Raw genomic sequence first — 14,431 nt, forward strand, 5'->3', positions numbered from 1 at the left:
CGTTTAATTGTCGGTGCAAGTCGGCGTGCTTTGGCTAAATCAACTCTGCTCAAAGCAGTCGGCTGCTTCAATAGGTTTAAACAAGCTTCTTCGATGGCAGAAATCTGTTTCTTAGAAGCAACCTGAAAGAAGTATCGGCATTGTCGCGGATTCATAATTTCTAAAGCATGTATTATTACGTCCTCTAGATTCATTTTTCCGAATAGATTTTTCGGTATTCGAATATATCTGACTGCAGTCTGAGGTTATCGGGGGTATCTGGCCGTAAATTAATTAACAAATATCAAAACGGCTCCTTTATAGCCTTTTTATATGCTTCACACAGGTGTGACATACCTAATTGCCGAGCAAGTACTTTAATCTGCTGTACGTCACGCACAGACTTGAACAAAATTAGGTACTGGGAATTTAATGATATGTCTCGCATGCTCTTACCCTGTTTATATAAATTTTGCGAAATAAATATGACAGATTCATTTTTGTGATGCACATCTCTCGTAAAAAGTGTTGAGCATTTGGCGGTTTTTGATATCTCTTCCATAAGATCATCAAGAATGAGTAGTGTTGGCACATTTCTTTCAAAAAAGTTTTCATCGTCCAAAATTTTATCCAAACCAGGCAATAACTCGATGGATTTATTAAAATTATTGAATGCCTCTTGCCATGTACCATAGGCGTACACGATGCGTATGGGTGCGGGTGTAATATTATCAGGAATAGTCTGTAAAAGTCTCATGGTGAATGTCGGTTTACCGGACATGGTTGGGCCAGAAATATATAACGAACATGGAGTTTTAAAACGAAAATCAAAAGTCACTTTTTCCATTCCTAAAGATTACAAGTTATTTCGGCTTACACTGTGGTTTATCTACGGCAAAAATGTTTTTGAATTGTGCAAAAAATGGATATCAGTTTTTTACAACCTGGCATTCAGTTTCACCACTTTTTTACTTCACAAAATTAGTAATGATTTTATCAAATCAAAAACTTCTTGAATTTGCTCCGAAGAAGTACAGCCAAGTAGTACACAACTGCCGGTATAAAATATGTGTACAGTAGCACCGCACGCTCGTAACTTTAGTGCAGGGAATATTTCCGGTTCGTACAATCTATGTACAGGCAAGTATTTTGCTTGGTTGTAGAGATGCTCAAGGTCGAGAGTCTTCTCGGACTTGTACGTACAGACGGTATTTGCTACATACTGGTCCTTAATAGTGAATTCAAAGCCTCGCGAAAACAACATGGCCTGATAAAATTTTAACAATGATTTTGCGCCAAGAATGCTTTTAGCCCCATTTAAAATAGCTTTACCATTGGGAAAGACTTGACAGAATGTCTTAGCCTGTAAACGAAGAGTAACGGCATTGAATCCTTTTACACGAACGGCTTCGTGGGGAAACGACGCCCAGAGGGAATCTAAATCAACAGGCTTGGTGAACTGAACCGACAGAATGACGTTGCGGATATCCATGGCTAGAGCAATACTTGCAACAATATCAACTTGAAGCCTTTATATAACTTTCTAGTTAATACTCTTGCAAATAATGGCTACTAAGCCTTTTTTTTCTTCACAACAAATAAGAAACGAACAATGCTAGGAAAGATAAGCTTATGAAAAGAGAAGTATCAAGTCAGATAGAAATGTCCCGCCCCCAGTGCTGCACATAGACTTCCTCCATCAGATTAACAAATCCTTGATACGGCAACTGAATAGTGCGGCGTGGCTGAGAGAAACGAATCATGCGTCCGTACTTGGGATGAATACTGACAGTGACGTGGGATAAATACTGACAGTGACGTCCACACATCCTTGTCTTGGGAGGGAGAATTTCTCTGCCCCCTTGTCCGTGATTGCACGATCCATGTATTCCTGAAGCGTGCCATTGCGTAGCATTCCCAACATAGTACTGATATCGCTGTATGCAAGACGCACTCCCTTGTCGAGTGCTTTCTTCAACCCAGAACCGTCCGGTTTGGCATCGAACACTAAAATCAAACAAACATCCTTGGGGTTCCAAAACATGCTAACCACGGCGTTGATTTTGTACACCGTGAAATCATCGTGAACCCCCAAAATTTCTAAAGCGCGTACGTTATCCATTTTTTTTCGAAACGTTTAGTAAAGCAGACAATCCAATACTAAATTTTACTTGACGAGTTCACTACACGCGTAGACTTACAACACTAAAATTCCACTGGCGAAAGAACTCCAGTGGCGATGGGGCGCCAGTGATGTCATAAGTGGTATACTTTGACAGTATGTCAATGTACAGGGTCTCTAATTGGTACAGCAGAGTTTCGCTTTGCGCAATTTTCCACACGTCACCAGCCGTCGTGTTGTTTGCCAGCATGACGATAGCTGAGGCACACTCGTAGTGAAATTCCGTAGGCAACGGTTCAAAGTTGAGGTTTTGTATGGAAGCCAATGAGCGTCGAAGGCGATCCCACTTTAATGTACGCAACAGGGCAACACCTTTTTTGGGGATTCTAGCACGACTGCTAGAGTTACCGTCAGCGTAAACGTCAGTGAAGCGATCAATTTGAATAACAGTGACGCCGTTAACCATCACACACTTTCCCATTAAACCGTTCCCAAAGTCCTTGGTAAATGTACTTCTGTTGTGACAACGATTGCTAGTGTAAAAATTCAGTGCGTAGCATGAATCGTCTCGCAAATATGCCAAAACTTGCAAAAACTCTGATATGAACAGGACCAGAGATTTTTTTTGTAACAGCGGAATCCTTTTATCTGTATGTTGCCAGAATCTAAAAATTTTAAAGTAAAGGATCCGCAAGAGTACTCGCGCTCTGCGGGAACGAAAAGTAAATCGGAAAGCTCAAATGATTCCATGGCTGCAAAATCACCAACTGACAACACTGCTTCGAAAAGTAGAATTCCATGCAGAGGTTGAATGCTCAAGGTTGGCAGAACACGTTTATGCTTGTCGCAACACGCTCAAGCTTGTCTGAACGTGTTCAAACCTGAACTTTGACCATCGCCAGTCCTGGTCACTGAGACTAGAGAGAAGTATCGCCAGTTGTGTTCGAGCAAAGTGGAACACATCACGATACAAAATTTCATTTTCACTTTTTGTCAGCCATGGATCAGTTCAGCGGTTGTTTACTGGGCGCTCTAATTGGTGAATGTTACGGGACACCCCTGAGGAGACCTACCTCCTGTCACATGAACCTTGCGGGAGTGCGTAACATGGTTTGCACTTATTGGAAGAAGACGCTATTGACTCAGGCTTATGGCCACTCACTTTTAAATATCGGTTATTATTCTCCAAAAGATGCCGCTCGCGAATGCAGTAACGCTTTCTACCAAAACCATACAAAGCGGGTAGCTTTCGGTGAAATAAAAGATATTATCGCCGCTTGGAAATGGTGCCCTTCTGATGACTGGACAGCGGCTGCGGCCAAAGTCCGCAACCGTGGTACAGAGTGCAATGCCGCCACCTGGATAACGGCTTTTCCTTTATTCTTTTACAACCCAACCGAGCAGATGATCTTCTTTGTTGGGCGTGTCTCCCGCCTCACCCATTCCACCGATGAGGCCGCCGCTGGAGCTCAGTTGCAGGCTTACGCTCTCAGCTTTGTTTTAAAATATCCGCACATGGACGAGATTCAATTTCTCTCTGCCGTTAGTGCCTTCGCTTCCAAGAATCTACCCGCGAGCATGCAGCAAAAATTTTATACACGTATGATGACTGTGTTGGATTTTGTACAGCGCCGTGACGAACCTGAAAAGCTGGTTAAAATTATTGGAAACGGCTCCGCTCCCTGCCAAGCTATTCCCTTGGCAATTTACTGTGCAGCTGTTGGTCGTCGGGGGCATAACCACTTTGATTCTACCCTGGACACCGTTATGGCCGTGAGCGGCTGCACCGATGCCATCGGCACCATGGCTTGTGCTATCGCCGGAGCCTGGTCCGGTCTATCACATATTCCTGAGAATTTGTTAACCAATTTAGATGGTGTGGAGAAAGTACATGCACTGGCTGACGAGTTGTACAAGTACGTTACTGAGCTGCACAGTGACAATGGATCTTTAAGCACTTTTGGAAACTGGCCACACCTCCTGCCTTCCGCCGGATCCATGGCCCGTGTTGGATTGTACTACACTGGAGTCGAAGATACTGTAAAATGTCATTGTTGTGAATTTGAAATGTATAACTGGTCTCCGGGAGATCCTTATGCTGACCATTCTCGTGTTTCTCCGAATTGTATTTTTGTTAAACAGTGCACCGCTGTACATGCATATACAAATGCTGTCTGAATAATGAATAAAAGAGGGTGGGGAAAAATAAACAAAAGAAAGGGGGTAAAGTACGACACAGTCTCGGTTCGGTCTCGGTTCAGGCCGGTTAGGTTCGGTTCAGTCTCGGTTCGGTCTCGGGCCGGTTCAGTTCAGTTCGGTTTGGTTCTGCCCAATCAGAGAAGAGGGCGTGTCTGACCAATCAGAGAAGAGGGCGTGCCTGACCAATCAGAGAAGAGGGCGTGTCTGACAAATCAGAGAAGAGGGCGTGTCTGACCAATCAGAGAGGAGGGCGTGTCTGACCAATCAGAGCGAGGATGCTATTCTAGCATACATACTACTTACATTTAACGCACGTCCTAAACTCACGAAAGACGCTAATGGTTTTGGATGTTTTTTCAATGTTTAAAATTCGGAACTTTTATTAGTGTAAACCCGCGCAGGCGTATTATTATGTGTAATGGCAGATGCCGATTCAAGAGATATTATAAGTACAGAGTATTAGGGAATTATTTCGATGTAAGTAACCATGAGGAATTATTTTGATACCGATGGTCTTCACTTACAATTATTACTTGTTTGCAGTACATAGAGTGTTTTCATAGGGTTATTCACATTATCGTAAGTTAAAAGCAAAATTATGCAGTTCATCATTTAAAAACATACGCCTAATACACTTCATCCAGTATCTTACCGATGCAAAACGTTCTGAGTTTCTACATTTTTGTAATAGCATTCATTCAGACAACTTGTCTTACTAACTTTTACTCTATTCCTTTGTACATTTTAGCCCGCTCTTGTTTGGACCGTCTCGGATACTTCAAGGTACGTTCGTAAAAATGATCGCACTTTGCTATGCCCAAAGCGCTGAACATACTGTATTCTGTTCGCTGTTCTCATCGGTTAGGTATATACCTCATAAACATAAACATAAACATAAGGCTTTTTCGCATAAACATAAACATAAAAATAAAGCTGCGCTGCATAAACATAAAGCCGTGATACATAAAGCATGTACCGCATAAACATAATCCGGATGCTAGGTATAAGTTTGCTTTGATTCAATCGGCTGCACAAGCAAATCCGGGTGGAACAATGCGGTACATGAAGTGCCGTTTCTGGTCTATCCAATTTGGTTCTACATTGATTCGGTCGCGTGTCTGAATGATTAAAACAATTTTCACCTGTAATATCTGAAATTGGAGATTTTCAACTGGGTAATTTTTAACCCACCAACGCCGGGTACCAGAAGGAATAGGAATACCGATTTGAAAATTGGTATTCGTCGACAAAAAAATTCAATTAAGAAAAATTTTTTTTTGTGGAATTTTCGTGACCATAGGTCAAGCAGGACGTCATGATGCCAAAGTGGCACGCATGGGAACTGAGCCAATTGGCACTGTAAAGTTTTGCTTAAATAACAATTCATAAAAAAATCCTACAGGAACTTAGCTTAGCTTAAACAGAAGCCCTTAAAGAGCGCGATTTAGTTAAATAAATCAAATGGTCAGCAAGATGACCAGTGGTCAACAAAAACGAAAACGCGTTAAACCACCTATTAGAGCTGGCACACCATAAAAATGATATAATGTGCCTAGCATATCGCGAAAAGCAGATTGAAACGCATATGAATTAAGCACAAATTTCTTAGCACTGTTCCAGCCAAAAAATTTTATTCCTAATAATCAGGAAACAAGCGACTTATCAAGCAGCATTCTGCTTTGACCAGCCTGATTGATGCGGAAATGCGTACAGTAGTCTCAGTGCGCTGCGTTGGACTGTGGCTACCATGGACTCATCAGCCACTGTCAACTTTATTGCAGTAACAGCACCTGCGTCCAGAGACGATGTCAGACGCTGGACAGTAGTGTAAAGGAAGTACTGCATGTATTATTTCTTTATACAGATTAGACGTAGACTAAATCTAGTGATTTACGATAACGTGAATGACATTATTATGACGATAATGTTAAACCTATTGTTGTGTTGTATTTCTCATTGCTAATTAGACGTAATATCAAGCGGCCGGACCTATTCACCCATAGATAGAGAGCAGCTAAGTCAGCTGCGGAAATGATCACTCTTGGTGTGCTGACCGGAAGTTTCCGCATATTAAATAATATATTTTATACATAATGTTAATATAATGGATTAGTTACGAGAATGTTCATTTAAAGTGAATACTCGTGAAGTGTATATAAATTCAAAGTACGGAGATGATCCCTCGTAATTCAAAACATTTCAAAAGTGTAGAAAGCACCGGGTCTATGCGAATGCGGTTGTAAACCGGGCTGTCACACTGCGGTCATACACCGATACGACATCGACAGCGATAACCAGTCTGCGAGCCGTTTTAGTTTTGTGGTTGCTCATTTTTGCTCAAGAGTCAGGACAAAATAGTACAAGTAGTGTTCAGAAAGTGCCGAAAACACTGTTTAGTACCCATATCTGTGGTAGTATTTTTAATTTTCGGGCAATTGGCCAGTAAAGTTATTTTTCGACCTTGAGTGACCACTGGTCACTTCAATGACCACTGAATTATGATCAATAAAAAGGGTCACTTTAGTGTGATTTTTTGATTGTATGTGCAATTTTTTATCTTGAGACAATACTTTTATATAGAATTTTGAATTTGTGATACAGAATAGTACCAAACCCATGCGTGCCAAAACTGGCACAGATTTTTAGAATGACCGTGGGCGGACGGTGTCCACCTGTGTAAGCATAACCTGCTTATTTTTGAACAAAGTCCAACGCATACTTAAAATGTGATTTTTTGCGTAATTATCTGATGCGGGAGTTTCTGGGCAGGTGCCCGAGACCCCCGCGAACCTGGTTTGGTCATTTTTGTCCACCTTTGGTCATTATCACAACTCTGTGGTAACGCTGGGCTATGAAATTTTCCGTTTTTAACCATACTTTGACTCCTCTTCTTTTAAACGAAACCAACACACAGGTTGTAGGAGCGTTAGAACTAGCTACAAAAATTCGGTCCTCCACCGTGCCAATTGGCATGCATGGTGTCGACCGGGTTAATTTGGTTTGCCATGACGTCCGACAGCGAAGTGGAATCGGATAGTGAATCTCCACCGTCAAAGCGAAAACGTTACAGCAAAAGATTTTCGTCTAATCTTTTTTGAGAGTGTGTAGCTGTTTGCAACGTATTAATTTTGTATTCATTAGAACAAGCAGTGGCTCTATGGATGAATCTGCAGTCCACCAAGTTGCTCAAGACGAGGAAATTGTTGTTGACGAAGAAGCCCCTTCTGTTAACGGATCTACGAACGGCGACAGCCATTCGGAAGGCGAGGTAGTTTGGCTGGATCCGGAGCCGCTTATTATCTATGCCCGGGGTGCCAGAGAGCGCTTAAAGCCGGAAACCGGAGATACGGCTGTCGGAAGAATTTGGAAAACGTGAGTTATCCAGTTAGTGTACCGGGCATTACGAATTTACATAATGTGATTAGGTTTTTAGTTCCAGCATTTTTTATATATTGTTATTGCGATACAGCCAGGATACTTTGTTATTTTTATATAATTTTATTGCAGCACAGTAACTATCTCATACATTTAAAATAAACTGGAGCTAAACGAAGAGCGGAGTTTATTTTCAATTAAACCTAAATGCTTTTTTTGTTTTAGGAAGTCATATCGGGTGTTCCAAAGGCCGAAGTCTGAAAGACTGGCGGAAACTCATTCTCTGATCTTGAGTGAGCCAAAACTGGACAAGGTCGTGAATAACTCTTTGCCCCAGGAATATCAAGGAAGTGGATTCTTTGCCGTGAAAATTAAAGAAGGAGTGGTTGAAAAGGTGAAAAAGGTTTTAGATTTACTGAAGCGCGACGGAAACCGAACGTGGTCACAGCGAACCCGTACTTGGTGGAAATTTTCACAAGTTCGGGGTGCTGTCAGAAACTGATTCTGGTCAACAGTACTTTGTGTCTATTGAATCGGATTCGGGGAAGTTTGAGTGCAGGTGCCCATGGGCGAAATCAAACCAAAACCGACTTTGTAAACACGTGGTTGCAGCGGCTGTTATTCATAACCTCGTCATCGAAATTTCAAGCTACGTCAAACAGAAAGCATCACTTGAGCCACTGCAGTTCCAAAAAGTAACTGGCGGCGGGAAAAAACCGTCTCAAAAGCCATGTAAAACAGGTGTTGGTTATACACGTCGTGAAGGTCTGTCCCAAACTGGATGTTCTCAGCCGTCAGCAAGCTCATTACCAGCTGACCTTGGAGATGCAGCGTCTTGTGCCAGCGTCGCCGATGAACACCCGCAAGCTGAGCTTGTAAGGAGATTTGCAGCTACTGCTCGCGCAAAAACGCCAGGTACAAAACAAAATATTCGAGTATTGATGCAATTATAATTTACTTTCAGTCACTCATGCATGATTTTCGAGTACAGATATATGTGTACGAAACGAGTCCGGCTGAGTGTTTGTTTTCGAATAGTTTAAAGCGAGATGACATACACTGTCAATATTTACAGAGCGTTGCGGCTGCTGCAAAGCTTCCGGTGGTCCTTTCCATCCATGGCAGCAAGGGTCAGATCCATTCAGGATTACTAAAGAATCCTACGTCGATCCGCGATGCAAATGTCCAGGTTGCAAACAGGTTTTTAAAGAGAAATGGAAATCGGGAGGTTGTTCGCAGTTGCTTGTGGTCCGTACAGAATTTGACTACAAAAGCGGGAGCAACAGAACCAGAATCATTGACAAAGCAGGACCTCGCAGGTATTGTTTGGAGAAAAGTTGCATTCAAAACCGGCATCCTCATTTTCGTCCGACGCAATGTGTGATGGATAAGAACATCGAATTTTCGGCAAAAGAGCTTGAAGAGATAGGGCAGTTCATGGCTGAGAAGCAAGGCTAGCCAGCATAAACTGATACAACAGAAGGGCGGCAGTTTACCGAAAATGTTTTGTTGCTTGATGTTTGAATTTTGTGATGTTTAAAGTGCCGCGATCCAGTTTTTCCCGGCGGTCAGTGTAGCCTACGGTTCTGGATTGGAGACATCTTTATTACGGAAATATGGAATAAAAATTTTGCTGCGGTAGAGCACAGTGTTAGCAATGCGTAGCTGTTAAACATTCGTGAATATTTTTGGGGCCCAACACTTGTTGTTTTAGTGCAGAAAAGCCTTATGTTTTTGTTTGCAGTGCGTAAAAACGTTACCGAATTATGCCAGCTTACGTCTGTGTTACAGCTTGTGTCTTTCGAACGTTACGTTGTGTTCTTGGTACCCCAAGTATATCTCGCAGTATGTCCTGCAGTACATCCCGAGTACATCGCGTTTATGTTTACAAAATATACAGATACAAACGTGTTTAACTTTTGTGGTGCTGTAGCTGTTTGGGTTTTTATTTAAATACATGATAAATGCAGCGGTGGTACGTCAAGAAAAAGCAAGCAAGAAGCTTGGGAAATATTTAATACAACACTCATCGTAGTATTTTAATCAAGATCCAATATTGCATCTCTTGCTTCTTCGATTTGTTCTTCAGCTTTTTCAAAAGATTGAGCACCAATAGTTGCTTGAGCGTAAGCTTCGATTGCTTGTACTGATATTGACGGCAGCCTCTTATAAATTTTTTCAGAAGTCTCAAACTCATCCTGTAGTTCAGCCAGGGTTGTCATAAAACTAATAAACTGATTGTTCTCTAGCCAGATTTTGTTCGGATGCTCCCTTCCCCAGTAAATATTGAACAGACCTTTGAAACAATCCCCGTACGTGTTTGACCTTTTCTCTGAATTCTTGTTACGTCCAGTTCTTGCTTTCTTAATAACTAAAATGTCGGATCTCGGCTTTTCATACGACTTTTCCCCTAGGAAATATGTGTGCAGGTCATCCCAGCTTTCATAAACATTGATGGAGGTGCGTTTCTTTAAGTCCGCGTGTTTAGCCATAAGAGTGCACAGACTGGTTTTTTGACTGATATCATCGAGCCCATTTAACTTGGACTGCACTGCGGATTGAAACTGCTGCAGAACGCCCAAGAGTTTCTCCATTTTTTTCCGCATTAGGCGGTCGTGTTCAATTAAGTTGTGATGGAAATCACTAATTGCTTCGTGCACAGCAGCCTTAATAAATAGATAAAAAATGTTATTGTATATAACTTTTACAAATATTTAAATATATATATATATATATATATATATATATATATATATATATATATATATATATATATATTATGACAAATGCGCTTGAGCTTGCCATCTTTAGTCGGTCAGTGTCCGAAAGGCGCTCCAAATACGCGATTGGGTGCGAGTAGTTAGTAAAATCAGAAGGTGGTTGTACAGCATTTCGATTTTCTTCGTCGACATAACGTAGATATACGTTAGGGTCTGGTAAGGCAATCCGGGGCATCTTTAGTCAGTACTCCAGCAAACAAAATTCAGAAAACAATTTTACGACTGTGTTCGGGAAACTGGAGTACTTGTACGGACTTCTTACGAGAAAAATGTCTGCCATGGTAACCATTCTAGTAAGTAACAAAAATTACGTATAATAGTATGTGTTTTAACGTTTATGTTTATGTATTATGTATTAAAGACATTATGAGTTTAAGCTTTATGTTTATGTGGGTAACCTTTATGTTTATGTTTATGTTTATGTGAAAAAGCCTTATGTTTATGTTTATGTTTATGTTTATGTTTATGAGGTATATACCTAACCGTTCTCATCAGACATGTCTGTTTTATATGGGGTTTATTTGTTAATTCATTAAAGAGTTCGGAATAATACGTGGTCCTGCTTCATGAACATGAAAGTTCCACTGTCCCAGCAAAGTTGGCCAAACGCCTTTCAGCTGTCGAGAGTCTCGCCTCGAACCAGGGGTGAGATGATCGGTTTTGCGGTAGTTTTGCGGCAGCCAACTGTATTTAAAGACTGCTAGAGCGCTCAGCTTCAGAAAATTAAACGCTCAGTAAAATACGAGTACGTTAGTTTATCAATTTTCTCAACTACTTGTTGTTTTTTCATAGGTTTCTTAGGGATCAGTTTTCTTAGGCTTCCTGGGTCTCTCAAGCCAACAAAATGTCGTCAGCACATTGTCAGTTTTCACAAAAAATAAATACGGTTTGCGGCTGCTAAAATTAAAGTAATGGCGCAACTTTCTGAGAGAGATATGGCTGAATCTGGTAGTCCAGTTAATGACAGTAGGCGTGTGCGTCGAGTGTTTCTACCTAAGAAACTATAATTATTGCGACAGCTTTTCAAATACAAAAAAATGTCGAAGTATCTATTGCTTAAAGGCAGTGCTTTTTCATCTTGCAGCGAAAAATAAACCCCGAATTCCTGTCTCCGGTATTTCGACGGCTTTTAATGGAAAACAAGTCCTTCAGCTTCCAGAATACAGTAGCTACTGTATTCTTGTAGCTGAGGACTGGATATAGCACTGCTATAGCAGTGCGCATGGAGAACGACAAGTGCTGGCTGGGATGCATCCAGGACATTTTCGGTGACCATTTTTTCGTAGACTTTAAATTCCCCCACAGCGCCCATGCGCTACATGCCTGCTACGAGACTCTGGCCGCTGCAGTGCGTGTCCGGTTATTATGAAGATAAATACCTGTAATGCAGTGCAGTGGCTACGCACCCTTGCGCGTAGCAACATTTACATATTTGTGACCTGTACTGGATGGGATATTCTGTAGTGTTCTTGATTATTATATTTAGTATCTATCCGGCCAGAGTGGCACAATAAATCTGGTGCTTCACGACGTGACAATTGGCGTGAAGCGTGTAGTATTCATTGAACTTTAAGTGGGAAGAGAGGAGTGAGCGTTAGTTAAGCGTGACAATGGCGACTTCAACGGATCGACTGGCGAAGTTTAATCCGGAAACGATGGATTACAAAGCGTGGAAGTTCTTGTTTGATAATTACGTTGCCCTGACGGATCTTCATACCGATAAGCACCGCCCTTTGCTGATCAACAGTCTGGACACTAAAGCCTTACAGCTTCTCGTGTCCATGTGCAAGCCGAAAATGCCGTCGGATTTCACGTTTGGAGAATTGCTGGCGAAGCTGGAAACGGCATACGCGCCGTACACCAACCAGATCACGGAATGGGCACTATTCTTCAGCCTTCGTCATATCCTGATGGTGCTTATCGGGCGTTGGAAGAACGGATGGAGTTGCACGGTCCCTTCGCCGTCCTGACTCGGCCACACTGCCCAGTAACCTTGCTTCTGCAGCAATGTGTATTGTTGCAGAAGCATCCTTGCTGGGAATAACCGCCGCCGGATGTACATTGCATTATCCAGTGTTTAGCCAATCGGTTGGAGGTAATAACGTGATCAAGTCTGCAGCGTAATGGAGGTTGCAGAAGCATCCTTGCTGGGAATAACCGCCGCCGGATGTACATTGCATTATCCAGTGTTTAGCCAATCGGTTGGAGGTAATAACGTGATCAAGTCTGCAGCGTAATGGAGGTTGCAGAAGCATCCTTGCTGGGAATAACCGCCGCCGGATGTACATTGCATTATCCAGTGTTTAGCCAATCGGTTGGAGGTAATAACGTGATCAAGTCTGCAGCGTAATGGAGGTTGCAGAAGCATCCTTGCTGGGAATAACCGCCGCCGGATGTACATTGCATTATCCAGTGTTTAGCCAATCGGTTGGAGGTAATAACGTGATCAAGTCTGCAGCGTAATGGAGGTAATAACGTGGCACTCAACCGTGCCTGTTTTCGGGCGGCGGGCGCGCGCTGAAAACAGGCACCTGTACTGCAATTCCATCCATTTTAAATGCGTTTCACCGGCGTAACAAACGCTGCATTACGGAGCGTTTTCGTTTGAATAGAATATGGTGATGGTTTTTACACTGTGCAATTCACACGATATTAAACGTGTTAATAACGTGTAAAAACAATCTCCGCATTCACGTGCTGCGAAATGCCGAAAACCGCAGAACATATATTGTTCAATTTTGGAAAAATTTAATTTGGTGTTAAGGGATGTGTTCCGGTACATGCCGACAAAGATTTCCAATCACACAAATCAAAATACATCTCTGCATTGTTCTACGAATTTTGCTGCTTTTGGAACTTTGAGAAGGCGCATGTTATTTCATTTCCTTGCTCTCGCGACTTCCTGAACAACTTTTTGCGTTGGTTTATGACATTCCGTAGCCAAATGATTGTGGATATGGACGACTTCGTATACGTGAAGTTTTCCAAGGCATGTTTCTTGATTGTCTTCGCAGTATCCCGCCGCATACCATGGTATCATCTGCGTATCGATCATGTATCCTCATTATTTTGTGACTCCTTGTTATTGGCTGCCGTATCCTGCATGTATCCACAAAACAAGTTAACAAAATATAAAAAAACATAGAAATAAACCTAAAAAGCACAGATAATTAACGGGATACATGGAGGATACACGAAGGATACTGTACGATACGCGATGTACAAAGAACGGCCACATTAACAATATCCGCAATCCGTGCAGAATACTAAAAATTAATGATGTTTGTATGCGTATCACCTTTGGAAGCTACAGTCTCCCACCGTATCCCATGGTGCACTTTACTTACATTTTAAGAATCGTACTGAATGTACCTATGGCGTATCGATTGAATGAATCGTGACGTATCTTAGCGTGTACCTACTGTATCCGTCGCGTATTTAGCTATCCAGATAATTTTCTTAGGTTTCTTAGTAGATTATACAATGTACGACAAAAAGAGGTTGAACCGATCAGTCGGTCCGCGGTTCAAAATAACCTCGCAACGACACGCCACCACTAAAACTTGGACGCTTGCGAGGTTATTTTGAACCGCGGACCGACTGATCGGTTCAACCTCTTTAATCGTACATCATTTGGATATAAAAGATGCTGCAAAGATACGCTGGGATATTGTGGATACAAGTCAAAACACGAATACGGAAAAATTGTGCTGCAGCCGGAGCGAGATGATAGCAAGTATTTTTGGTTTTCTTTACAAGCACGTACTGTAAGTACAGCTGTACTATACGTAGTGATATACTGTACAGAGGGTGTTCACGCCAAGTGCGGCCAGCAAGAAATAAAATTTCCTTAAAATTTCCCCAAAACAATTAATATCCGTGTGTTACACTTTAACATATTTTGAAGTGTGCTTAATCTTTTAAGATTGGTCAGAAAGTTTGACTGCAGTAGATGAAAGAGAAAACAGATTTTTAA

General features: G+C 41.8%; 1 protein-coding gene across 1 annotated transcript; it reads right to left on the reverse strand.

Annotated features, from left to right (window-relative positions):
* Nucleotides 1–9,655: 9,655 nt before the first annotated feature.
* Nucleotides 9,656–10,666, reverse strand: LOC129598644 (uncharacterized). Its single transcript, XM_055496639.1, has 2 exons — nt 10,478–10,666; nt 9,656–10,341 (listed from the first exon to the last, which is right to left on the reverse strand). Exons 1-2 carry the CDS (start codon nt 10,628–10,630, stop codon nt 9,715–9,717), a joined length of 780 nt encoding a protein of 259 aa, XP_055352614.1. The 5' UTR covers nt 10,631–10,666; the 3' UTR covers nt 9,656–9,714.
* Between the last annotated feature and the right edge of the window lie 3,765 nt (nt 10,667–14,431).

Source organism: Paramacrobiotus metropolitanus, unplaced genomic scaffold (assembly GCF_019649055.1).
Source record: "Paramacrobiotus metropolitanus isolate TYO unplaced genomic scaffold, Prichtersi_v1.0 Parri_scaffold0000126, whole genome shotgun sequence".
Lineage (NCBI taxonomy): Eukaryota > Metazoa > Tardigrada > Eutardigrada > Parachela > Macrobiotidae > Paramacrobiotus > Paramacrobiotus metropolitanus.